The following is a 27292-nucleotide window of genomic DNA, read 5'->3' on the forward strand; positions in this document are numbered from 1 at the left end:
TCCTCATCACAGAAGAGCCTTTCTGGAGGGGCAGTAGGGGGGTGGCTGAGCTAAACCCCATCCTGTCCTTTCTAGATGACTGCCCCCACTTGAGAAGGGCCAGGCAGCCCCTGTCCCCACCTCTCCCCATCATGGCAGTGTCCCCGTATACATCTCACCTATGACCCTTCTCCCTCCTTTCTATTAAAACAAGTTAAAACCCTGTTTCCTATTTGTGTTTAGAAACTGAGTCATGGCACCTTCCCTGCAGTAGGTTAGGGGAGGCTGCCACAGTGGATTGAGCTTGGGCTCTAATAGCAGGGTGACATGTGTGAGGGCAGTGGGGAGTGGAAGACTGAAAAAGACCTGGAAATAGGAGGGGGACAATGGCAGTCCTCCAATACCAAGGTCTCCCGAGGAAGCTGTGTGTACTGAACAGCAGCCACACTCTTCCAGCTGAATCTTGTGGATGCCCCTTTCTGTTTGCTTTACTTATCTCACATTCACCAGTAAAGTGGCTTTTCCATCATAATCGCTCCAGAATATCCCTCCAACATGGACACTTCCCTATAAATAACTCCATGATGATACTATAGGCAGAGTTCCCTCAGATAATTAAAATCAAATCCACATAGGGGTGCCTAGGTGACTCAGTCAGTAAGGTATCTGACTTTGGCTTGGGTCATGATCTCAGGATTCTGGGATGGATCCCCAGGGCTGGCTCCCAGCTCAGACAGACAGCTTGTCTGTCTGTCCCTCCCCCCGCTCATGCTCACTCTCTCTCAAATCTAAAAGATCAAATCAACCCATGAGCCCCATTGCTCTGACAGTCTTCTTCCCTGGGTGTTTGCCCCTAGCGGTACCATGTCTTCCTGTGTGTGTGTGAGTATGTGTGTGTGTGTGTGTGTGTGTGTGTGTGTGTTTGTAGTGCATGTTCAAGGAAAGGAAGAGAGAAGTGAAGAGGTGTTTCTTGAATATCAAAGGGAGGGATCTCCTTAACTAAGGAGGTGAAAGACTTGTTCTCTGAAAATTATAAGCCACTGATGAAAGAAATTGAAGACAATAAAAACAAATGAAAAAGTACTCTGTGCTCATGGATGAGGATCAAAAGAACAAATATTGTTGAAATATCTATACCACCCAAAGCAATACACAGACTTAATGCAATCCCTATCAAAATACCAACAACATTTTTCACAGAACTAGAACAATCATAAAATTTGCATGGAATGACAAAAGACCCCAAATAGCCAAGGCAATCTAAAAAAGAAGAAAAAACCTGGAGGTATCACAACCCTAGATTTTTTTTTTAAGATTTTATTTATTTATTCATGAGAGACACAGAGAGGCAGAGACATATGCAGAGGGAGAAGTAGGCTCCCTGTGAGGAGCCCGATGCGGGACTCCCAGGACCCCAGGATCATGACCTGAGCCAAAGGGAGACCCTCAACCATTGAGCCACCCAGGCACCCACATCCCCAGATTTTAAGATATACTACAAAGCTGAAGTGATCAAAAACAGTATAGTACTGGCACAAAAACAGAAACACAGACCAATGGAACAGAATAAAGAGCCCAGAAATAAGCCCATGATTATATGGCCAATTAATCTTCCACAAAAGAGGCAAGAATATGCAATGGGGAAAAGTCAGTCTCTTCAACAAATAGTGTTGGGAAGACTGAATAGATACATGCAAAAGAATGAAACTGGACCACTTTCTTAAACCATACACAAAAATACATTCAAAATATATTTCAAAATGTATTAAAGACCTAAATATGAGAACTGAAACCAAAAAAACTCCTAGAAGAGAGCACAAGCAGTAACTTCTCTGACATTGACTCTAGCAACTTCTTTCTAGATACATCTCCTAAGCAGGGAGAAAAAAGCAAAAATAAACTATTGGGATTACATCAAAATAAAAAGCTGCTGTACAGTGCGAGAAATAATCAACAAAATTAAATGGCAACTTACTGAATGGGAGAAAATATTTGCAAATGACATATGTGGTAAAGAGTTAATGTCTAAAATATACAAAGAACTTATACAACTCAACACCAAAAAACAAATCACTCAATGAAAAATGGGCAGAAGACATGAACAGACATTTTTCCAAAGAAGACATACAGATGGCCAACAGACACATGAAAAGATGCTCAACATTGTTCATCATCAGGGAAATGCAAATCAAAAGTACAATGTGATATCACCTCACATCTGTCAGAATGACTAAAATAAAAAACACAAGAAACAACAAGTGTTGGCAAGGATGTAGAGAAATAGGAACCCTCATCCGCTATTGGTGGGAAAACAAACTGGTGCAGCCATGTGGAAAACAGTATGGAGGATCCTCAAAAAATTAAAAGTAGAATTATCATATGATCTTGTAATTCCAATACTGGGTATTTACCCAAAGAATATGAAAACACTAATTTGAAAAGATACATTCACCCTTATGTTTATTGCAACATTATTTATAATAGCCAAACTATGGAAGCAGCCCAAATGTCCATCATAGATGAATCTTAAAAAAAGAAGACGACTAAGTGACCCAAAATGCTTTAACCATATGCATCTCGTTTGTAAAATAATCACAATAGTATAATTAATCATTTTTTGGCTATCGTTTAGTGACATCTTTCTCTATGCCAGGCACTTAGCATATATTATCTCGTTTAATTTGCAAAAAAAACCCTGTGAGGTACAAGTATTGTTATGCAATTTTTTAATGGAAAAATAAGTATTGAAAAGTTTACGCCAGGGATGCTTGGGTGGCTCAGTGGTTGAGCATCTGCCTTTGGCTCAGGGCGTGATCCCAGGGTCCAGAGATCAAGTCCCACATCGGGCTCCCTGCAGGGAGCCTGCTTCTCCTTCTACCTATGTCTCTGTCTCTCTCTGTGCATCTTTCATGAATAAATAAATAAAATCTTTTTTTCTTTTTTGCTTTGGGGAGGGATTTATTGAGAGCAGTTTCATGTACCACTGGGGTGCTGGGCTTTTCTCCATCACCGGCAGGTGTCACAGCTGGCGGTTCCCTTGCTATCACTAGTTGGTGGGCCAGAATGCCACGACCACAATAGCCACGAGCAGCAATAAAATCACCATGATCATCCCGCAAGACGTTGACTTTCTGTCCACCATGTTCACACGCCTGGTCTCGGTGCAGAGCTTTCTCTCTGTGTTCTCCACCAGGTTGGCAAAGTCATCAATTATCTTGTTTTGTTCATCCAGTTCGTTCCCAATTTCCTTCCCCATCTGTTTCTGGCGACTTATGATAGAGGACAAAGCATACAGGCCTGCATCCCGTTCTTGGATAATCTGCTGCTGTTGTTGGATTTCATCAAAACCCAAACCTCTGGCCTCCTCTGGCTCCTCAAAGAGCCAAGGGTTGGGGACTCCTGGCATAGCCCCTCCAGTCATCAGGCTGGACCTGCTGAGATCCGGTTCTGCACCCTCGTTCTTAAAAGATGCCACAAGCAGTCTCTCTCGAGTTATGAGTTCATCCAGGAGGTTCTGTCTTTGGTCTCCTTCAAGCTTGTGATCTGATGTGTTGATACAGCATTTAGCAATAAGTCCTTCAAAAGGGCGATCTTTTCCTTCAGATTCTGCAACAAAGTTCTGATTGTCACAGTAAGCCTGATTGTATTTTCACCATTTCTTTCATATTGATTTTACTGTTGGATTTTCTCGGCAATCTCCTGTGCAATTTGGCAGGTAGAGTCATATGTGGAGAACCAGGGGTCCGGGGCCATCGTGCAAGTCTCCGCCTGCTGCCGCCACTGTCAGACGCTTCCTCATAAATAAAATCTTAAAAAAAAAAAAAGGAAGAAAAGTTTAGGTCAAATACCAAAGATCGTAAATGTGAGAAGTGGCAGAGATAGCATTCAAATCCCAGCTTCTGAGAGTAGTCTCCTGAGAGTGGTCTTCCACTTGTACATACAGCAGAAACTGCCAACACTTACAGTGCACTTGCCATGTGCCAGACACTCTTCTAAGAGCTTTACATAGATTCATTTAATTCGTTCTCACAAAACTCTATGATGCTTTCATTGAACAGATGAGGAAACTGAGGCACAGAGCTTTAGACATTGATTTCCTTCAGCAAATGTAAATGGAACACTCCTTGTGTGTTAAGCACTGTGCTAGAAGCCTGGGTATGGGACCCATAGTTGAGAAAGACATCAATCTTATTGCCTGGGATCTGTCAGCAAGGTCCAATGACCAACAGCATGAGCTTAGGGTGGGATTCCAGAACTTGAAGTGAGGGATGGTAAGGATAGGGTATCCTAAGGTATGCTAGAGAGATGAACATACCAAGAAGTCTCTACAAAAGAGTCTGAGCACAGGAGCAAGAGAGAATCTTGTTGTCAGACTGAGGCCCAAGGTCAGATCTGGGATAGCAGAAGGACGGATGGAAACAGAGCTTTTTTGTTACCATCTGCAATATGGCCTTAAGGGCAGGACTCCAAAGCCAAGCTGCCAGGTTCAAATCTTCACTCTGCTACTTGTCATCTGTGTGACCTTGGGAAAATTAATGAACCTTTCTGGGCTCAGTAGTCTCATCCGGAAAATAAGGATAAGGTAGGGGTCAAGTTGTCCTATTAGTAGGGAGAAGAAAACTGTAAAAGGAATCCATGAGGGCCTGTCCTTGTAGGCCTCAAGAAAGAGGAGAGATGAATTCTGATGGGACAGAGAGATGAACAATGGCATCACATTGTTCAATCGTGGGCATGAAGAGGGGTTGCTGCTGCCTTTGCCTGGCTCCTCAATCACCCAGGGCAGGAATATTGATCTATTCCCAGGATCCCCTCTAAAACTTCCCCCACATCAGCTTCCAGCCTGGACGAAAGACTAGGGTGGCTGAGGGAGGTGGTGGAAAGCAGCCATGTTCTGTTGCAATAAATCTTTCCTAGAAGCTCAGCCTGCTTTCCTAGAAGAGGAGATGGCTGAGCTCATCAGCCAGGGCTGGAGCAGCCCAGAAAGAATGCTTTTCAACCTCCAGAAGACCCCTTGGCTTGGGAAAGGAATGGCTCACTGGGGTGCTGTTTGTGGCCATGGGACTGTCAGGCTGGGCAGGGTGTTTGGTGACATATCATAGCAGCTGAGAAAGGAGGTAAGACAAACATGTTTGCCTGATGGGAATCTTGGGATCGCCCAGCTCCCCAAGCCCACTCTCTTTTGAGAGCTCATTCCAGGACTTCTTATAGACATTGAAGACCACAGTTTCCTCTCCCAGAAACCCCATTAAACTGTGAGTGAGTGAGTGAGTGCATGAGTGTGAGACTGTGTGCTTCTATTCCACCCCAGCCAATTTTTGATTTCTCACACTTTGCACATTTCAGCCATCATGTGTGTTCCTATGCCATTCCCCTCAAACTCCTCTCCTTCTACCAGCCTCTTCTGGAAGCCTCAGGCCTCAGAGATGATGACAAGAGGGTCTAGACTTTGCCTTAGAATGAGAATGTCTTCCTTGGTGATCTCATCATCCACTGACTCTTGAAGACATGGGATGGGGCGAGAACTGGGATGAGAAGGGGTGATGGCATCATTCTGCTGATCGCCCTGCCCAGACCAAGCTCCCAAGCATGAAGCACCTGCCCCTTCACCTGGCAGCTCCTCTGGGACTTCCTGCTAAGCTCAAATGTCAGTAATGGAAACAGAAGACATGTAGCACCCCAGGTGGCAGCTTGACTTTCTCGAACCCGGGAACCAGTGGCCTAGATTCTGCCCCAAATACTCAACTGGGAGTTTGCTCAGTGGCCAAGTCTCCCCTCAACTCCCCCCACACCCTTACCCCGCTCTACCCAGGTCAAGCACAGTGTTTGGGTTAACCCTTTGGCTTGCTGGGATCCTTGGGCCTTTCTGCTATTCCCCTCTTGACTATTTACTCCAGCAAAGCAGAAGAGTGACACCAGAAATACTAAATGCAGAGTATGATTCAGAATGAGGTATGAGTCACCCTAGAATGCATACTTCCAGGTGCCTCTGCTGACTTATCATACTCATTGCAAGCTTCTTCTGCTCTCAACAATAAGCTCAACTTCCTTGTCGCAAGATGACCAGAGTCAAAGGGGAGCCAAGCAAGGGAACATGTTTTGTCTGAAATAGCACATCTATGAACAAAGGAGTTAAATACAACTGTCTTTTTATCTTGGTGGGTGTTTCTGTGGAATTAGGAGAACCTGCAGGGCTTAATCTATTTGAGTAAATCAAGTTTGTCCGTATGTTCTGAGCAAGGTTTATGAAATAGCCAGTGTAGTTTCTCTGGCTCACAAAATGACCAGTGGCTTATAAGGAAGGACTACGTGACTTAAGACCAGGACAGTGAAACAGCCTGAGTTAGTGTCCCAGCATGTATATTGGGTTACTTAAAATAGCAAAAAACAGACGCAACCTCAGTGTTCACCCATAGGGTATTAGTTACACAAACATCTGTATAATGGATAGTGGGCCCTTATTAGAATTATGTGCTAGAAGAAGGCTTAATCTCGTGGGAAAGTATTCACAACATATCATTAAAAGGAAAAAGCAGATTACAAAGCAGTATGGACAGAACATAGCAGTCTTGTAAGAAACTAGTACTGTGTATATTTTTTAACTGGAAGAATATGCATAAAAATGTTAATTGTGCTATCTCTGGGTAATTAGATTTGGCTTGATTTTTTGGCTTTTTTTTTTTTTTTTTTTTGAGAGATAGTGAGAGTGCACATGTGAGCGTGGGTGTGTGGGGAGGGCAGAGAGAGAATCTCAAGTAGGTTCCATACCCAGCAAGGAGCCCAACACAGGGCTCAATCTCATGACCCTAAGATCATTACCTGAGCTGAAATCAAGAGTCAAATGCCCAACCAACTGAGCCACCCAAGTACCCTGGTCTCTTATTTTTAAAAAATTTTCTTCCATAAACATATATTATTCCAAAACCTGGGGAAAAATTATTTTTAAAAAACAGATCATCTTAAAGGCCAGAAAATAGGTTTTCTGTTTCTTTATCCCATGTCTCTTCTCCATTTTATTTTGGAAATTCAAATCTCTCAGCCCTTCCCACAATAGACAGATACTTATGAAGCAAGAGGCACAGAGTAGCTGATGTCCTAAGCAATATCTCCAAGGTGAATCACTCACTGACAGTGACAGCTTTGGAATGGTGTCCCTCCCACCTGACACTGGGAATTAATAGTACCCAAACCAATTGTTCTTCTAACCAGGAACAAACTTCTCCACGGGGTTGGGGCTCACAGAGGACAATTATAAACCTCAACAGCTGCTCCGTGGGTTTTCAAACATGAAGGTGATTCATCCCTTCTCCTGAGCCTTTCTATTGCACCCTATCCCTTAGAGTTCTGAAAATCTGCTGTCATAGTGAGAAGGGGAAAGGGCCTGGGAGAACCATGGGAGGACAAGGAAGGGAACTGGAGGGGACACAACTAAGAGACTGACACAGCTGGGTTTTGTTTGCCTGGGTCACGGGACAGTGCCCTGCACAGAGGGGTGCCTGAGAGTGCGCAAAGGGAGTAGCAATTGATTTCACGGAAGGAAACCACTGTAAAATCTACTGCCGAAAAGAGACCGGCCTCGGTGCACACCATTTCTGCCACAGATTTCTAAAAACCCATCTAGTTTTAGCTGTTCCTTATCACCACCTCCTTCTGAAGTAGAATGGTCAAGATCAACCCCTTCTCCTCCCTGGACATGGCACTACAGGTGTCCCAGCTGTCCCGAAGTCACTATTCCTGTCTGTGGCAGCTCTTGGTGACACACCTAGAAGGTAGCCCGGAGCACCACTGTTCTCCTGGTCCACTGGTCTGCTATGCCAGCTGGCCATTCCTGCCACCCCAGGGGGGCCACGTTACCCAATTCTGGTGCCTGGTCAGATGGTGGCTTTTTTCAGTCAGCCTGTCCTTGGAAAACTCATTCCTTTCTCGTACTGGAAAATTCCTCTGGTGCCTGTCATTGCACTATCAGGAGACCAAGGTTTCCATTTTCGCAGAAGTCATTAACCAGCTCCTGTCTGAGACCAAGCCTGTTCCGGGAATTTTTTTACTCATCCTTTTAAAGCTATAAGCCAGCCCCAGAAGATGAAGTCTGAAGCAGGGTCCTGGGTTCTTCCAAAGCAGACAAAGGAGTGGAGGCTAGGCTGGACTGAGCTATGCACTGAGTCTGGGGTCCACCTCCAACAGCTATGATCACCACAGCCCTACCTGATTTCATTTCATGCTCTCTACTCTTGATTGCCTGGGGATGGTGGAAATAAAGAGTGGGTAAGGAAAGGCCAGCCAAGGAAAACTTACCCTGTAGAATGAGGCTCCCACTATCCTGACCCTGGAGAAGACTTCTCAAAAAAGGAGAGAAAGAAAAAGAAAGAAGGAAAGAAAGAAAGAAAGAAACGAAAAGAAAGAAAGAAGGAGGAGAAAGAGGAGAAAGAAGAAGAAGAAGAACAAGAAGAAGAAGAAGAAGAAGAAGAAGAAGAAGAAGAAGAAGAAAAAGAAAGAAAGAAAGAAAGAAAGAAAGAAAGAAAGAAAAAGAAAGAAGGAAAAAGGTAAAAGGAAAAGGAAAAGGAAAGGAAAGTAGGAATAGATAGACTGACCCTGCTGGAAGGAAGTCTAACCCTACTCTATCCTTGCCAGATCACAAGCTGGGAAGATGTTCGCTTTTCAGATGACTGACACAGAAATAGAGAATTGTATTTCTGTATTTCAGAGAACAAAAACTCAATAGATTAAACCAAAGATCCTCATTGTTTCAGTTCCCAGAATTGGCTAGAGCAGGGAAGTCAGCTTGGAGAAATAGACAAGTGTCCCCTTAGCTCTAGAACCCCATGGAGGGCTCAATCTGTTTGAAGTCTAAATTCTCAAGTGAAAGTAGCTTCAGGGTGAGAAAACTACTTATGCACAAAGTGATGCTTTCTGTAGGAAATCCTTAGGTGCTACCATTTTATTATCAAAGAAGATGAAGGTGAAGCTTTCTGTTGATATCATTGTCAGGCTATGCAAACCACACCAACTCAAACCTCATTCATTTATTCACGTGTCCATTTAGCAAATATCTATTGAACACCTTGTAGGTACATGCACCAAATAAAATGCATTACCTACCATCCCCTCCAGGAGTTCACAGTCTAGGAGAAGGGCACTCAGGGAGACTCAGAAATTATTATAGACTATGGTGAAAGACTAAAGCAAGGTAAAAAGTCATGGGTGCATAAAGAAGCATGTTAATTCTGCTCACAGCTTCTAGAAGCTCTTCACAGTAAAGACTTGTAAGTTGGGCTGAACAATGAGTAGGAGCTTTCCAGGCAATTAGACTGATGTTTTCATCATAGACATGAGTGTACTTCACTATGTATCTGAGGTTCAAAAAGTCAGAACACAGTGGGTGACAGCCTTCTATAGAACATGCACCCCATCACCCATCAGAAGTCATAGCTGTGCTCTTTAGCAATGAACCTGTGGGCTAGTGGCCCATTGCAGGCCTTAACATTTGATGGAGCCAGAAGACATCTCAGACCTGAGTCCTGAGCATGTTCATCCAGACATGGCTCCTTCTTAGGGAAATTGAGAGTCCAGCTCCATTTAAGCATATAGGGCAAAAACGCCTGGACAAAGATTGGAGAGAGTTTGCATAGGGTGGGTCCTAATGTGCCATGGGCTTCAGTCCTTGGCTTGCCCCTTGCTCCCTCTGCCTACCATATCTGCCCCACTCTTCCCAGAGCATCTGATGAATATCTAGTCACGCTTCCAGACCTAGCTCAAATACCATCTTCTCTAAGAAGACTTTCCCAACATTTCTGGATCGAATGGCCATCCCCTTCCTTACCCTACTTTGGCACATGCTGCATCTTACCTGTTTCAGAAGTCGCTGTATTCATTTACTTATATGTCTAATTACCCAAGGGCAGGAAATGGGTCTCTCTCATCTCTGTAGCCCCAATTCCCAAGGCCTGGTGGACTTTTATTGAACAGATGCAGACTGCACTTGTAGGTCTTCTAATAGCAGAAAATATTCGCTTCAAAATCCCTCCTGATAGAATCATGAAGTGTCTAATAACTCTGTTTCACATATGGAGAAACTAATGTGTGAAGGGAGACAAGTCCAGAATTTACTTGAATCTAAGACTGTAAATCTCAACCAGGACTGTGCCGACACCCAGATTCCTCGCAGCCCCCGGGCCACCCCACATCAGATGCAATTCCAAACAAGCCAGAGCCTTGCTGAACAGTTTCACAGTGCTGGGCTCTGCTATGTTCTGGAAGGTTCTTCCGAACTGTGCTTCCAGAAGGTCGGGGCAGGGAGAAGCCCCAAAGGCCCAGTGCAGTGTCAGGTTCCCCCTTTTCTGTCAGCAGGCCTGGAAGAGCCTTTAAGAAAATGGAGTATTATTATTTGTTTGTTTTTACAGTGACTCATCTGTCGTAACTGGGTTAAAGTCCACTTAGAGAAAAAAAGAACAAAAGACCTCCTGTTAGTGCTGGAAGTTTGCCTCTTAAGATATCACTGAGAGGAACTGGGAAGAAGAAAAAAAAACCCCAGCAGGGCAGAGGAAGCTGCAGGCGTGCAGGAACACAGCGGCACTTTGGAAAGGCAAACACGGTGGCTTTCATCTCCAGCGCCCTATCTGAGCGGGCCGCTCCCTTTGCCGCTGCTTTGTGATCCGCTGCAGTGCTAGCCATCAGACACAGGCCAGTGCCCTGTTCCCACACTCTCCGGACCCAGGGAGGCTGCCAGGAGCTATGGCGGTATGGGCAAATCTCCATATTCAATCATCTCCAGGCCTTAGAAGAAGGCGGTGGTGGTGGTGGCTGTGGTGGTGCTGGTGGTACCAAGATAAAAAACTTACTAAGTGCCAGATGCCATCCTCACGTACTATATCACAACTCAGTTCAGAAATACCCAGGAGCCTAGCATGCTACCTCCCCAGCTGCAGCAGCAGGCAGCTGCCAGGAGGCAGAAATCTGGCCTCGCCTTCTTTGGGAAACCCATTGGCCTTGTGTAAGTACAGGATCCCTGGGACTGGTGGGCTCCCAAATAGGGTGGGACCAGGTTTCCAAGTGGCATTTTCCAGAGTGCAGACTCAGACCATCTGACCCCAAGAGTCAAGGACTTACCTCTTATGTTCTTAAAAAAAAAAAAAAGATAAAATAAGCTAGAGAAGGATAAGACTCTACAGTTCTCATCCCACAGTCTTCCATCTGATAGGCCCCACTTGCAGTCCACTTGAATCCATGTCCTTCATCCAGCAGTTCTTTGAAAATATTATCTCACCTTTGGCCACCCAGACACGAAGTGGGTCTGCACCACGACTGTCCGTTCTGGCATTGGTCCTCTTCCCCTTAATTATAGAAGGCTGGGATTTCTCTGCTCCAAACCTGCGAAGGAGGATTGGGGACATGCAGGAGAAGATAAAAATCCCCTGAAAGCACTAGATCCCTCCCTCCATTAGAAGCATTTCATATCACTCTCTTCCTTCCCAGGGGTCCTCTGGTCTCCCAGAGGTTAGGCCTCACCATGGGTCCCAGACCTCTGCCCTGCAGGGTGATAGGACCTTCTGGGCCTTCCAATTCAAAGAGTCATCCCTAATCATTCCATTTCCTGAACAAGACTAATTTTTGGTAATTTATGATCAAACACTAAGAATCCTTCAACAGAAACACCCAGAGGAAAGTATTGTGCTAATCTATCCTCTCTTTGCTCACGGATATCCACGTTCTACCAAATGCAGCAGACGGGTGTGGGAAACAACTTGCTTTCCATGATAGAGGTGCCATAATTAGGCTGCTCCAGTGCCGGGCTGGTCCCCTGGTTTTCTGTACGCTGCTCTGTGACTTTGAGGGGATTATTTGCACTAACAAGCAAGGCCTCCACAAACAATGGGTTGCGGGGAAGACTCAAAAGAAGCCGACCCAGTGCTCCCTGGGATGCTTCTCCCTTCAGCTGGCCTCACGAGGATCAGGCCTCTGGTGGAATCACTGGAGATTTAGGGCTTAATTAAACCCTGGCTTTGGGCCAACATGCCGGTGGCCCCTTGATTTTCCCAAGTCCACCCAAGTGGCATAAACACCGGGCTAGGAATGTGAACCGCTTAGCTGAGCCTGTAAGAGCCAGTGCTCATTAGCTAGGAGTCTTAGTCTTAGCATGGCCAGCTCACAGAGTTCAACAGGTGTCGGCAGGCCCAATCCTGGAAGGACAGCATGACTTTAGGTTAATTGTCCCTATATCTGCCACGGCTGGGGGGCTTTGCAGACCAACTTCACCATTGAGATCTTTGGGATTTCCTGCCTTTCTTGGCCCGGTAAAGCCCGAGCTCACCAGCAGAGGCAACTAAATCATCTTACTGGGCTGTCCCTGATTATTATTGGCCATTCAGAGATCATTTGGCTTCTGAGCAAATGGTTGGATCTTGCACAGCCCAAAGCATAAAGACCAGGGGCATTTCCTTACTGGAAGGCAGTGGAGAATTTCCCATGTGAGGATACCTGTGGAACACAAGTGAAACAACGGCATGCTTTCTTCAGTTTGGCGATTCTGTTGTTGCTTAGACTCAGCATTTATTTGTGGCCCTTAAGGACTCAGCAGACACAGTAAGCTGCTTAGGCCCCCATATGGCCCAGAACTGAGCAAACAACAGCTTCATTCCCAGGACCCCACTGCTGGCAGCCCCAGGACTCACCCTGGGATTATCCTGAGGCTACCCCCTAAAGCATGAACCTTGTAATTGGTCTGTCTCATAGCCAAGCCCCCCTCCACTAACATGGGGGTCCCGGCAAGATATGGGTGACTTAGGAATGGCCTGCTTAGAAGCAGAAGGGGAAGAGCCAGATATGACGCCTCCCACCCTGACTAGCTGTGTGAACTTGGTTCTCATCTCTACCACAATATCCATGCCCATAAACATGATGACGATACCTGCCACAACTTTTCCCTAAAGGAGGCTGCAAGGGTGAATTAATTAATGTTTATTGAGCACCTGGAGTTCTTTGGAGAGAGGCCTTTATAAATATAAGGCATGATTAAAGGATATCAGTTTGCTAACTCTCAGAGGAAGTACTTAATGGGATCAGAGCTAAATATCTTGATGATTGAGTTTCATTCTTAAATCAAATATGCACTGGGCTCCTATCACTCGACTCTGCTGTCCACTCATGTTATTATCCTGTTTTCTTTTCTCATTTCTATACACCATAGTACAACAGCTGCTCCCCTCCTACCATGCTTACCCACTGCCTGCTTCCTTCACTCCAGCTTTTGTCACCTCCACCAAGGTTACAAGGCCACCTAATTGTTAAGCTCAATGGCTTTTCTCATTCTACATTCTCCTTGTCCTTTCTGGAGCATGACACTGGTCACCACTCGCTCCTTTCCCTTGCAAGTCTTATTCTGTGATTTCCTCAACCCCAACAGGTCCAAACTGAAGTCACCATTGTCCTCAGATCAATTCCCTGCCCTTACTTTGAGACCTCCCTGTCCGTGGACAACCCCTACTGCCGGGTTTTACTGTCCCAGCTCGCTCTGTCCTTGCAAAAACCCTCCCCAGGTGGCGAAACCTCTAGATTTGAGGTAGGTGTGACATGTGTATGTCCCTGAACTGTCCCACAGGCCTCTCTGTACCACTGTGGCCTCTGGTCCTTTTCCCAAACCCATCTGAGTCTCCTGCCCCTTCCCTGTGGGCTGTTCCAGGTCGGGACACCACAGGACCCACTTCCTGCTCGCCCGCCTTCCTGCCCTGCCTCCCAGACCTGTGAGCACTCCTGCTCCCAGCCAGCCATCTGAACTGACTGAAAATCTAGCACCCAAGGTCTTCACCTAGGGGCACCCTGACAGACTCACCCCTGCCTACAGGCCCCAGCAGACCCAAACACATGGACACACATGAGCACTTGTGAGGACACACATACACTGATGTATAAGGATGTGCAAAGAGATGCTGGTACATGCACAGGCACACCCAGACACATGTATACATGTACACATCATGCAGGTAACACACACAGGCACACCCAGACACACACAGGCACAGACATAAGCACACGAAGATACAGGTACATAGACACACAGACACACATAGGCACACCCAGACACATGTAAGCAGGCACACACAGATGTAGAGACTCATATACAGATAGCCGTGCTCTCATGTAGACACACACAGACGCTCAGATATAGACACAAATACTCCCATAGATGTACAAACACATACTGCCACACTCGGAAGCACACACATTCAGATGCACACACAGATGTATACATAGACACACATACTCACATAGGCATATACACAATAACACACACAAAGTCAAAGGATACACACACACATACACACACACACCCAAGTTTTGCTGCCCTCCCAACCCCCTAACAGGCTGCACTGGTCTCCCTCACCCTTGCTGAGCAACCACCTCTCCTGATTCCTGCCTTTCTGCACTCCTGTCAGGGTTCTCCAGAGAAACAAAACCAACAGGATATATACATATGTCTGTCTGTCTGTCTCTCCTCTACACACACACACACACACACACACACACACAGAGAAATTTTAAGAAATTGGCTCATTGATTGGCTGGCAAGTCTGAAATTGCAGCTGGTGTCCAAAGGCAGTCTGAAAGCAAAATTCCCTTTCCCTCACGGGACTCTGGTCTTTTCTCTCAAGGCCTTCGACTTATTGGATGAGGGCCACCCACACGACAGTGGGTTTTCTGCTCTACGCAAAATCTACTGATTTAAAAGTTAATCTTATCTGAAAAAAAAAAACCTTCAGAGCAACATCTAGCTTGTTGTTTCACCAAGTATCTGGGTAGCATGGCCTAGTGGAGTTGACACATAAAGTTAATCACCACCCCACCATCTGGCAAAGCCAATGCTCATGTAAATCTCCTAACACATCGCCCTCATCACAGTGGTTCCCTGCTCCAAAACCTGAGATCCTCACCCCTGACTCAGAGTACCCACAAGGTAAATACTCAGTAAAGGGATAACAAACAGCCTCTGTGATGGGCCCCATGCAGCTTACTGGAGAAAGCCATTTTGAGGGCCCAACTGTGAGCTCTGCTAGGAGCTGAGGATACAAATATCAAAAGCCACTCCATGTGTTGTCTTCTCCCTCTGCCTTCTTGGGGTCAGGACCAATGCTGTGGGTATCCCTAATCCCCCCTTAGTACCTAAGGGAGTACTTTCTACAAAGCAGGACCTCACTTACCTGGAGCATTAATTCATTTGATTCTTTTTACTGATCCCTATATCAAATTTACCTGAAACAGGACACATTTTCGAGCCTCATTTATGAAAGCATGAACTATGCCCCAGTCTGTTTCTACCTTCATTTTCAAGGGGCAGCTGTTAAGAGAGATTTTCATACTGAGGAAGGGTATATATACCACAGACCATTGACAGTGGTCTCTAGGGATGGGATTGTGGGTGGCTTCTATTTTATTTTTTATACTTTTCTGTGTCTTCCAAATTGTCCTCTGTGACCATGTTAACACATGTTAACACTTTTATAACCATAGAAACACAGTACATGTTTTTTCTTTCATCTTTTCATTTATGAGTATGAGGGGATTCAGGGTTCTGCTCTCTGTGCTTTCTTGGGGCCCTTGGCCTATCTCTTGCCTTTCCTTTGAAAAGAAGGCATTCTGGGACATCCTTGTAAAAATCTGTGTGGTCATAAAAGGTAAAGCTAGCTGCAAACGGTTGTTCTGTTTTAATTATGTTCAAGTGTCAGATAACATGAAACTTTTAATAAAAGCATTCAGGGAGTTAATGATTACGGCTGTTATTAAACTGGTGTCAAGACAGAGCCGGGAAGCTGGGTACACCTCGTCTCGCCTTGGGCCACCTCTCCAGTCCCCGGGCCCTGTGGCCACTCCTGGGCCGCCTGTTAGAGTGTCGTCAGGCTGCATCTGGGCCAGATGAACAACACCCAGCCATGGTGGAAGCGACTGTTCCTTGAACTTTGCTTCAGACCCGCCTGCTGGGGTCTCCGGAGGAAAGTGTTCACCTCTGGCCCAGATGAAATGGAGCTTCAGAAAACCACAGCAGAGGCCACAGTGACCTCAGGCCCTGAATTTTGTAGTTCTTAGACTGCCAGAATCACCAGCTGCTGAGTGCCATGGAACTCCCAGAACTGTGAAGTGGAAGCCAAAGAGCCAGACAAATGCAGACATCTCGTGGCTGGAGAGCATGTCTCGAGTCACCTTGGAACGTGGCAGGTGTGCCAGCGAGTGGCTGGAGCCATGTGGACCCAGGTGGGGTGAACAGAACAATGAGGCCAGGCTCGTTCCCAGGCTGAAATTCCAAGAAACTCATGCTGCACCAGGCCAAATTGGTGAAATCCCCCTCATTCTGGAAAGGATCCTACGCAAATTTCTGGGGTTTCCAGTGTGATATTTGATAAGTGCAAATGGGCTGAAAATATTCTCAAGATTTTTTGGTTTCGTGCAATTAGCGGTGACTACTGAGGCCCATCTCACCGACTGTAGTGTCCCACCAGTGGTTGCAGCGGCCAGGCCAAGGCCAGCCTTTGTTCCAGACCACCACGGCCCTCCGGTAAGGCGTGCTTCACCATCTGTGACTGCAGAGGAAAGCAGGGGTCCAGCCCCATGTCCTCACAGGCATGTGTCCCCTGCAGGCAGAGAGAAAGCAGTGTCTCCCACTCTCTCCGTGCAAAATGCCCCGGTGGCAGCCCAGTGGCCCCCAGCCAGGCCACCATCCTTGCTCCCTTTCAGCCACCAAATGTCAGAGGTAGAAGAAATCTCAGTGCTCATTGACCCAGCCTCCTTATCGATGAGCAGGGGACTCCTCAGATGCAAGCTCCCTGAAGGCAGGGCAGGGCTGGCTCTGGTCTCTGTATCTTTGTTTCCCGGAGCCTGGCACAGAGCTGGGCACCTCACATAGAAGGTGAACGAGTGAGGGAAGGCTCGAAAGAACCCACTCCTTTGTTCTCTTCTTATCTTCACAGACTCACACTTCCAACGGGTCACACTTGACTCTGTCCCCCTCAGCTTCTCAGTAGAATGAGCCCCACGCTGTTCCCTTCCCAGCTCACAGGATCCTCGGCCCCAAGCCCACCGTGGTCCTGGCACGACAGTCAGGATTCCTGACATCAGCCTCTGCATTAGCTTCCAAGGGCTGCTGCAACAGAGGACCACAAACTTGGTAAAGCTCAGCTTATAACGGAACCTTCCCCACAATTCAAGAGGCTGGGAGTCTGAAATCGAGGTGTCGGCAGGGTTAGCTCCTGCTGAGGGCTCTCGCAGCCTCTGTTCCAGGCCTCTCTCCAGCTTCTGATGGTTGCCGGCTCTCCTCAGGCTTCCCTGACATTCGGGTCCGTCATCAGCCCAATCCCTGCCTCCACCTTCACGCGGTGCTCTCCCTGTGTGTCTCTCCTCTTCTTGTAAGGAACTTTATCCCAGGACCCACCTTTTCTGCTGCACTGACCTACGCCAACTGCCAAAGTGCTGTGTGACCTCAGATAGGTGTCTTTACCTCTGTCAGTTTTCCTGCTTCAACTTTGCAAGGAATTAAGAGCTTACCCAATTCCAGTATGACCTCATCTTAATGAATCACATCTGCAGTGACCCTACTTCAATAAGAAATAAGGCCACATTCTAAGAGTCCAGGAAAGACATGGATTTTAGGGCAATGCTATCCAACCCAGAACAGCCTTCCTGCACTGACCTGACAAGTGTCTGTGTTATTCTCCACCTCCGTCCAAACTCACTGCCCTTTCCTTTAGCAGGGGCACAGGCTTCCAGAATGCGGTCTCTTCTGCTCACCAGTCTGAACAGCAGTTGAGAGGTAGAGGGTAGGGAGCTTGTCTTGTCTGTCACCGTTTCCCTCCATGGACATGGACAGTCTGGGGCTCCCTGAACTGCCAAGTCGGAACCGTGACTGCCCACGCTGCACATTAGGATCCCCTGGGAAGCTCTTAGAATCCATGGGACACTAACCACTCTCCCAGCACTCTGCTTTGCCAGGTCAGAGGGAACCTGACATGGGTGTGTTTCAACCTCAGCAGGTGAAGCCTGGGGTAAAAATAACTGTATCAGATGCTGGGAAAACAGGTCTCTCCTTAGGAAAGGGGATGCAGCACCCCCACACATACACATACACATACACACATTCACCAGGAATATGAGTTTCTGCACTTCACTGCCTGGCAGGTCCTAAATACCCGTTTGAAAACTCCCCACCTAGTCCACAAGCTGTGTAAGAGAGGATGTGTACTGGGAGGACCCGAAACAGACAGCAGCAAGCACAAGATGGCCTTAGTTTCCTGTTTTACTTTGAAAGTTTCAATTTTGCATTCCCTTCTATGACACAGCCATCTTGTTTTACAATTTAAAAAAAAAGATTATTTTCTTCCTCCTTAAATATCCAAGTGTAGAAATGAGGCTCCAGAAAGATGTGCCATGTTTAAATGGTGCCTTTGCATATTCTTTGGCACACCATTATGTTCCCCTGAGCTTCCTCTGAGGTTGATAATGTAGGCACAGAGTTAGAGGGGCAGCCGATCTGCTTAAACTTTGGAAAGAACTGCATCTTATGGAGGAAAGCCTGTGTCCAGAGAGATTAAGTAACTCACCCAAGGCCACACGGTTCATTATCAGCTGACTGTATCTCAAAGTCCAACTTCTCCCCTGCATTGACTGAGGTCAACTGCTGATTTGCTGTGTGACCTTGGATAAGAGAGTTAACCTCTCTGTGTTAGTTTTCCTGCCTGTAAAATGCTGCTGATATCTGTTCCACCTCAGAGGATCTGTGTAGAAGCACTTAAAAATTATATGGAAAGGCATGGTGCTGTAACTGTGGGGGTTGCAGCCTGACACTTCCAGGAGAGACCAGTGATTCCCACCAGAGCGACCCCTCCAGGGTCATAGTGAGCAAGCCACAGTCTGAGGGAAGACCAGTGTGGTGGGCTCTGTGCCTTGGAGCCAGCAGAGAGGTCCAAGTGAACTCCCTAATGTTCCAGCGTGGGGCGGGGGGGGGGGGGGGGGGGGGGGGAGGCTGAGGCCTCCGGAGCTCACACCCGCCCCTGTCTGCTCTCTATGGCTCCCAGCTTTTATCTGCCAGGCTCCAGCCACCATAACAGACTGAGAAGGCATTTCCCCCCAAACAACCTTCTTGTCCCAATCCTGAGAGTGTCATTAAAAAGGATAAGTCATGGAAAAACGAGTGGCAAACAGCAGCAGTGCCAGCATCTTCTTTCTCCTCTCACAAGGCCGCAGAGACCTTTCCCCACCACTGGTCTTTTCCAGGAAGTGGGTGGCCGCCAGGCACTCCAGACCCCTCCCTGGCTGTCCCAGGCCTGCTCGGCTCCTCGGCCCACGTCCGCCCTTTTCTGTTTACACTGGGAGATGAGCTTCTGCGGAGCTTAAGTGCAGTCCTGGCCGTTCTGTTTGTTTTTAAGTCAAGTTACAACTTTGCTCCTAGATTTATTGCAAATTCCATTTATCTTCTTCGGTCCAGGGTCTTTGCACAAATCCTTCAGAGCTTCCCTCCTCCTCTCTGGACAGATAAGCAGGAGCACGGGGTGGGGTGGGGAGGGGAGAAGAGGAACACAGGGCCGGGTGGATAGAATGACCAACAGAGGTGGAGAAGACACACACCAGGAAGGGCGGGAGGCCATCTCCCTGTGGTGCAGGAGGATGGAGCGGGTCTGGCAACGCAAGAGCAGCCATAGATCACCCAGGGGGGACAAGGCGAAAGGAAGGCCAGCCGCCCAACCTCCTGCCCCCTTCTTGCAAAGGCCTCCATAGGGAGGGAGAGCCGGGCTGAGAGGCAAAGAAACTCCAGGCCTTAACTCAGGGAATCAAGAAAAGAAATTCTGATCTGGAGGGAAGGAGCCCAGGCGGTTTCTGGCAGGCGTTGGTCCAGTTCCAAAGGGCCTTTTAAAAAGTACACCACGAGGGGCTGTCTGACAAGACTGTGGGTCCGAGGGTCAGGCCCACGGAGGCCCTCCCCACGCCAGGGAGGCCTAATGGGAAGACTCAAGGCACAACTGCACACCAGTGCGCTCCAGAGAGTTCCCGTCCCTCCTCTTCCTCCCCTGACACCACAGTTTCCATAAACTGCTGATGAAGAGCAAACAACTACAGGCTGAAGCTCACCAGGGGGAGAAAGAGAATCAAACTGAGCCGAACAAACTGAGAGTGGGGTGTCCAGCCGTGCTGTTGGCTTGTCCTCCCTGGGCAGGAAGTGCTAACGGCCTGTCCTGCTTCCCCAGCAGGACTCCCCGGCTCAGGGTTGTGCCAGGAGCACTCACGGGCTTCCAGACAGGTCTGGCAGTGTGGGAGAGGTGAGGGGTGCTCCCCGGGGCTGGGACCCTGGACTGCTGGCATCTCAGTGCCCAAGGGCTTAGCCTCAGAGTAGGGTGCTAGCCTTTCCTGGCCCTAGGGAGCAGCCGCCCAAAGCTGGGGTGACCACTGTGTGTCCTCACAGCAGGAGTCACTTCTCACATCCTCCCTCCACATCATGGTCTGAAGGCATGAGACTCAGCCCAGCGCCCCACCCCGGGAGCCTCAGGAAGTGGGGGCTGAGTGAACCGGAACAGGGCAGGCCCCTCTGCCTTGGGGAGCCATTCTGGCCTCCACACAGGTGCTGTTGCTCGCCCGCGGAAGGGCTCTCCACAGCAGTTTCGCAGGCCACGCCTGGCTCCCACCCTCCTGGAGCTGCCGGGCCCTGGTTCTTTGTGTCACCCATCACTCTGCCACAAGACCTGCCTCGCCCTCCACGCCGCGGGCCCTCGCCTGCACGCCCACGTGTCTCCAGCCTCCAGACTGCTGCGCCCCGCTGCCTGGGCCCCTGCACCAACTCCGATGCTCACCTCCCAGACCTTGCAGCCAGCAGCTCCCCCCTCACCCCTTCCTTTCTCCTGCTTTCTCTCCCAACCCTCTCCTGGCCCGCCCGCCCCCGCCCCGCCCATGTCCCTTTGGGAGCTTCCTTTTCTACCAAGGGCTCATCTGCACCCTGGGGCTCGGGAACTCCAGAGGGCCCATCACCCATTCGCCCTGCAGGTTCCAGTCTGCAGCAGGGGCACAGCCACCCCACTATCTGCACAGCTCACCTGAGGCCCATGCTCCTTGCTGGCCAGAGAGTCAGCCAGACCACTGTCCCTGAGGCTTCCATCCCCCTGGGACCCCCGCCCCCCACCTGGGCCCCACCTCTGCCTTCCATCTGCAGAATCTCACTGCACACAAGACCGAGGGGGTCCAGGCATCCCCACAGGGGCATCCTCATGCCTCTTTCTCCCCACCTCATGGCTCCTTCACATCACACTTTTGTCTTCCTTCCCTTGGGCTGAGCGCAGCCGACACCTCATCCTCCTCTGCAAAACCAACTTACTTACCTGGCCCAAGGTGGCATCATGGGCTCCTGTGTCTTCTGTGACATGTGGTCCCCTGCCCTCATTCCTGGATCAGAAGCTGCACTTAATGGGATTCCTGGTGATGCAAATGTACAACCACATTTGAGAAGCACTGCCCCAAAGCCTGGCCACATTGTCCTGATCCTAAAATGGCTTCCTTTGGTCCCACTTTCTCTCAGTTCACCATTGGTTTTTTTTTTTTAATAAATTTTTTATTGGTGTTCAATTTACCAACATACAGAATAACACCCAGTGCTCATCCCGTCAAATGTCTCCCTCAGTGCCCGTCACCCATTCACCCCCACCCCCCGCCCTCCTTCCCTTCCACCACCCCTAGTTCATTTCCCAGAGTTAGGAGTCTTCATGTTCTGTCTCCCTTTCTGATATTTCCCACACATTTCTTCTCCCTTCCCTTATATTCCCTTTCACTATTATCTATATTCCCCAAATGAATGAGAACATACACTGTTTGTCCTTCTCCGATTGACTTACTTCACTCAGCATAATACCCTCCAGTTCCATCCACGTTGAAGCAAATGGTGGGTATTTGTCATTTCTAATGGCTGAGTAATATTCCATTGTATACATAGTTCACCATTGTTTTGTTCTCATTCCATTACTTGTGAACTTCTTTATAGGATCCCTTACACCTTCTTTTTTTTTTTTAAGATTTTATTTATTTATTCGTGAGAGACACAGAGAAAGAGAGGGGAAGAGACACAGGCAGAGGGAGAAGCAGGCTCCATGCAGGGAGCCGGATGCAGGACTCCATCCCTGGTCTCCAGGATCACAACCTAGGTGTAAAGGAAGCACTCAACCACTGAACCACCCAGGCATCCCATACCTTCTGCCTCTATTTCCTCTCCTCAGGTTTTGGCCACTGGCTGCTACCTGGGGCCATTGCCACACACCTTTCTCCAAACAGTGGCCCAGGAGCCACCTCTATGACCTCCTCCTCACATGGCTCAGCCCCACTGACCATTCAGATTCCCTCCCTCAGGCTGTCCTGACAACCTTCTGCCAGGCTTCCGTTTTCCTCCCTGGGCAGGTGCTCCTTACCTATCCCTCCACCTGGCTTCTCCTCCCCGCACACCTATCCATCTTACCTGCATCTGCTTCTTCAACCATTACTGCTATGAGCCCAAAGAGCCACTGAAATGTCCACATTTTTGTCTAACCGATGGCCTTCTCTACACACAAACCTTGTGGACGTCCCAGAGTCTCTCCCATTACATTGATCACCTCCTCTCTCGACCCATCTCTCTTCCTGCCTTGCCCATCTCTGTTCAGGAATCTCCATCCTCCCCACCACCCGGGCTCAAAACCCTCAGAATTGTCACCATCTCCTTCTTCCCCTCCTCGCACATCCAATCAGCCTCCAGAAGCCTGCAGAATCTTCTTTTGCATTATTTTGTATATACCTACCTCTCTGTCCAAATGTTGTTATCTAAATTCAAACGCCTGTCATCTCTCCCCTGGACCTTTCCCCTCTGCCTGTGGGCCCCCCCTCCCATGTCCATCTGCCCTTGGACACAGAGCCCATCAGGGTGGCCGTCTCCCTTTCAGAAGCCCATTTGAACTTGGCGCTGCTCCTGGCTCCCCAGACAGGGAGACCCCTCCTGTCCTTCCAGCCTGGTCCTTGTCACTGCCATCATCCCTCGCAGATACTGATTGGTCATATGATGTATTCCTGTGCCCAGACCATAGCTCCTTACTTTGCACTCCCCAGAATTTTCTACCCTGCACTCACCCAGTTTTCTGGTTTCTCTTTTTGTTCATTTGTCTTATCTGCCAGAGATACCTCCTCTTCTTTGCTTCCATACCCACCTGTCATCACTTCATCCAACCATACTCAAGGTCTAGTCCATAGCCCACCTCTTGAAGAAACCTGCAAGATTCCAAAGGTAAAATCCACCTCTCCCCTTCCCCATTCACTCTTAAAGTAGTGTTTGTTTCCTATTACAACTGCATCCCAGTGTGTGTGTGTGTGTGTGTGTGTGTGTGTGTGTGTGTGTGTGATCTCCTTGGTTATGTGGCCCTGCAGGCCAAAGAACAGCTAGTTCTTATGCAACTTGAAACTACACATGTGAATTAGGTCCTTTCCCTTGATTTCATAGATGATAAAACTGTGGCCAGAGTGACCCCAGACTTTGCTGCCAGTCAGCAGCAGCATTACATCCCAGCCTTGGGCTCCTGGTTCCTGATAAGGTTCTAGGGAGACAAGGAATCCCAGGCTTAGCTGCACATCGTCTGACAGCACATGTCCTCCACAGATGTGCTCAACTGTCCTCAACTCTTTCCCTTCTCCCACAGACTGAGTGGAATAGAATCAGGACAGAGAGACCTTGGATGAGGAGTCAGGGGTCATGCAGCCCATTTTTCCATCACAACCACCCCCAGGCCCACATCAAATAGCCAACAGTGAGTACAGTCCTGTTTTTTGAACCTCTAGGGAAACTGCTTCCTCGCCTTTTTTTAGCAAAGGATGCCATCACCCCCACCATCTCCAGTGAAAAATCTCTCTCTTTGTTCTTCTTGAAATTTCCCACCCCTCTAACCCTCAACACCCACGGTAAATCTTTCCTCCAGCTAGGTCTTCTGCAGGGGTGGGAAGAGGACTTCCCATCTCCTGCACTCCCTCCTGCACTATCTTCATTGCAGGAAGATTTTGGGAGCTTGTTAAGGCTTGTAGCTCCTATAAGGAAATGCACCATATAAAAGTAAACAAATAAATGTGTTTTGTCAAAGTCAAATAGGACACCACCCCCCTGTCCACACTGGGTAGTCACATAGGTCATTTGTGGGAATTCAGAGAAAGCCAAGCTTTTTCATTCGGCAAGAGTTTACGCAGATCTTTGTGCTTGGGCACCCACGGCACAGTATGCACCCAGCCCCTATCACCTGGTTTGGCCTGGGACAACCCAGAATCTGTTAGATGCATTTTTCAGCTCTCCTTGCTTCCAATCTAGCTGTGGCCTTACCTCAAATCCAGTGAAGGATTCTGTTTTTCAGTTTCAGAAGGAATTGGTTCATTTACCTTCACAAAAGCCAGTGGAAGGATCAGGCGTGTAAGACTCCAATCCTTTTGGTAAATTTCAGAGAACTGGCTGTGTAAACCCCATCGCCACTCTAACCTGGGATGGCATAGATGGCGCCGTTGCTGCTGGTAGCAGCAAGGGACATTTCCAAAGTCCTCTACCCCACATCCACACAACCTGGAGCAGAAAAATAGTCCTTTCTCGGGAGGTGCTTGTGTTATCTTTCAAGGCTAAGCTAGAGCAAGCTGACCCAGGAAAGGGCTCTCACAGTTGAATGCTTTCGCTTGCTTGCGTGGGAAGTACAGCTGTCTCGCTGGGGCCCAGGAGACAGACAGACGAGGGGAGAATTCCTGTGTTTGGGATTGAGTTTGCAAAGTCTCCTGTTTGTAACACCCAGCCTGCAGAAGAGCAGAAAGAATTTCCAGCTGTTGCTGGGATGAGAGAGCCCCCATGACTCTGATCAGAGCTGTTTCTGTGCTCAGGACTCGCTGTCACTCCTCCTGGGCTGGTCACCCCATCAGACATCGGTCCCCTGGGCCAGCTCAGGAATCAGATGACCCCTTGATAGCGAGAAGACAAGTTGCAAAAGGTGAAATAGTGTATGATTCTGCTTATATGAGGCACCTAGAGTATTCAAATTCATAGACACAGAAAGTAGAGCAGTGGTTGGGGGGGTCAGAGGCAGGGGAGGGAGGGGAGAAAGAATGGGGAGTTCATGTTGAACTGATACGGAGTTTCAGTTTGGGAAGATGAAAACGACAGATGGTGAACAATGTCACAGGACACTGTGCACTTAAAATTGGTTAAAATGGTATATTTTATGTTATGCATGTTTTACCATAATAAAAAAAGAGGGGGGAAGAAATACAAGGGGGGACTCAGTCCAGATCACATCACTGCTGGGAGGAGGCAGCCAGGTGACTCAGTTCTCAGCCCTTAAGAGAGGTGTGTGTGTGTGTGTGTCTTTACACGCACACACACATGCCCAAGCATGCTGGGGGAGTCTGTGACCCCACAGGAGTGAAAATGAGTCCATAAATAGCATGATGAAGGAGGTGAGCATACTGGACCAAGCCATTTAATCTCTGGGTGCTCCCCATGACTAGTTCGGGGGTCATTCTGCATAATTCAAACCAATAGAGGGTTCTCAGCGGAAGCTGTTGTTTAAATGCCAAAGAGCCTGTGTAATATCCTTGGAGGGCTGAATGGGAGGCCTTTTCTCCATGACCTGTTCACAAACGCATTTGGCTTGTTCTATGAAAGACTAGATTTTTGGAGTCCGAGAAATCGGGGCTAAAGTTCAGGGCCAGCCACTGTGTAGCCAGTCATAATGCACGTTTAAATGTAAATGCCTAAGATCAAAAGAGCGGTGAATGTGAAAATGCTTTCTGTAAACTGTAAAGTGCCTCACTGTCGTCTTTTATCCTTCCAATTGAGCCTGGCTATGGGAAAAAGATAACAATGGATTTTAAAGAATTCATACAGCAGGAAAGTTAGCATAGATCCTAAAAAAACAAATTCAATCTGCATGACCTGTTTTAGGATTCTTCAGGCTTTGGAGGCAGCCCAGTAGCAATCACAGCTGAGAATAAAATCAAAAGTCCTAGGAGCCAGATTTTCTGAGAAAATAAATTCCATAGCCTTTGGCAGGAAGGGTTGGCCCAAGTTAAATCAGGTATTCCTGTAAAGAGTGGCTCATTAAAACTTTATCATTTATCAATATTGAGGCATATAGTCATTTCTATCGAATCCTTACTTTTTTTTAAGATTTATTTATTTTAAAAAAGATTTATTTATTTATTTATTTATTTATTTGAGAGAGAAAGAAAGAGCATGGGCAAGGAGGGGCAGAAGGAGAGGGAGAGAAAGAATCTCAAGCAGACTCCCTGCTGAGTGCAAAGTCTGCCATGGGGCTCAATCTCAGGACTCTGAGATCATGACCTGAGCCGAAACAAAGAGTTGAGCAGACTCTGCTGACTGAGCCACCCAGGGACCCCAGATTCTTATTTTTTTTAATTCACATGCCATAAAACCCATCATTTAAAGTGCCTAATTCAGTGTTTTGTTTTGTTTTGTTTAGTATATTCGCAAGGTCATGTAATCAATCATCAATTACTATCTAATTCAGAATATTTTCATCATCCCAGAAACAAATCCCATTAGTAGTCACTCCTTGTTCCTCCCTCCTCCCACCCCCAAGCAACCAGTAATTTACTGCCTGTCTCTACAGATTTGCATCTTTTGGACATTTCATACAAATGGAATTATAAATATATGGTCTTTTGTGTCTGGCTTCTTTCACTTAGCATAATGTTTTCAAGATTCATCTATGTTGTAACATGAATCAGAATCTCCTCCTTTTTTATGATTGAACAATATTCCATTCATTGGTTGCACATTTTGATTGTTTCTACTCTTTAGCTAATGTGAATAATGTTGATACGAACACTTATGTATTACTGTGGTGAACGTGTATTTTTAATTCTCTTGAGTACATTACCAAGAGTGGAATTGCTGGGTCATATGGTAACTCTATGTTTAACTTTTGGAGGAACTATCAAATTGTTTTCCAAATCAGCTGTATCTTTTACTTTCCCACCAGTAATATCGAGTGAATTTCTTCACATTCTTGCAACACTTGAAATTGTCTTTTTTATTACTGCCATACTAGTAGGTGTGAAGTAGTATCTCATTGTGATTTTGATTTGCATTTTCCTTATGACTAAAAATGTTGTGCATCTCTTCATGTGCATATTGGCCATTTGTATATCTTCTTTGGAGATATGTCTATTCAAATCCTTTGCCTATTTTCAAAATTTAGAATGTTTGTCTTTTTATTGTTCCATTGTAAAAGTTCTTTACATATTCTGGATATAAATCTCTTATCATATATGTGATTTGTAAATATTCTTCCTGGGGCAC

The 27292-nt window shown here is 47.4% G+C and overlaps 2 protein-coding genes across 4 annotated transcripts in view; one reads left to right on the plus strand and one right to left on the minus strand.

The window, feature by feature from the left end:
- Positions 1–27292, plus strand: part of RAD51B (RAD51 paralog B) — a 717101-nt gene that overhangs the window by 676118 nt on the left and 13691 nt on the right. Inside the window, exon 11 of one of the 2 annotated variants that reach the window (XM_072761804.1) lies at positions 23128–23207. The exons of the other annotated variant lie outside the window; for it this stretch is intronic. Coding sequence (XP_072617905.1) covers positions 23128–23195 — 68 coding nt within the window. The 3' untranslated portion in view covers positions 23196–23207. Of the gene's footprint in view, positions 1–23127; positions 23208–27292 lie in introns of those variants that run through there. 2 annotated transcript variants of the gene reach the window in all.
- LOC112927198 (syntaxin-8-like) lies at positions 1080–23207 on the minus strand. 2 transcript variants are annotated; one of them, XM_072761808.1, is made up of 5 exons: positions 23083–23207; positions 21315–21408; positions 11237–11340; positions 3716–3787; positions 1080–3410 (listed from the first exon to the last, which is right to left on the minus strand). In XM_072761808.1, exons 4-5 carry the CDS (start codon positions 3730–3732, stop codon positions 3026–3028), a joined length of 402 nt encoding a protein of 133 aa, XP_072617909.1. In that variant the 5' UTR covers positions 3733–3787; positions 11237–11340; positions 21315–21408; positions 23083–23207; the 3' UTR covers positions 1080–3025. The 2 variants fall into 2 exon arrangements, with proteins under 2 accessions (XP_072617909.1, XP_072617907.1); XM_072761806.1 differs by lacking the exon at positions 23083–23207 and having other exon boundaries at positions 1080–3787; positions 21315–21589.

The sequence above is a fragment of the Vulpes vulpes genome, chromosome 6, assembly GCF_048418805.1.
Source record: "Vulpes vulpes isolate BD-2025 chromosome 6, VulVul3, whole genome shotgun sequence".
NCBI lineage: Eukaryota > Metazoa > Chordata > Mammalia > Carnivora > Canidae > Vulpes > Vulpes vulpes.

What these genes read in the sequence shown, in the direction of transcription:
- LOC112927198 (XM_072761806.1), bottom strand. Translation starts at nt 21,466, where the DNA reads ATGTGGCCAGGCTTTGGGGCAGTGCTTCTCAAATGTGGTTGTACATTT. An exon ending in ATGATGCCACCTTGGGCCAG is followed by an intron (nt 11,341 to 21,314) that starts GTAAGTAAGTTG and finishes CCTCCTTCGCAG; the next exon opens with GTTTGGAGCAGAGAAATCCC. An exon ending in TCGTGTCTGGGTGGCCAAAG is followed by an intron (nt 3,788 to 11,236) that starts GTGAGATAATAT and finishes TTTTTTTTTAAG; the next exon opens with ATTTTATTTATGAGGAAGCG.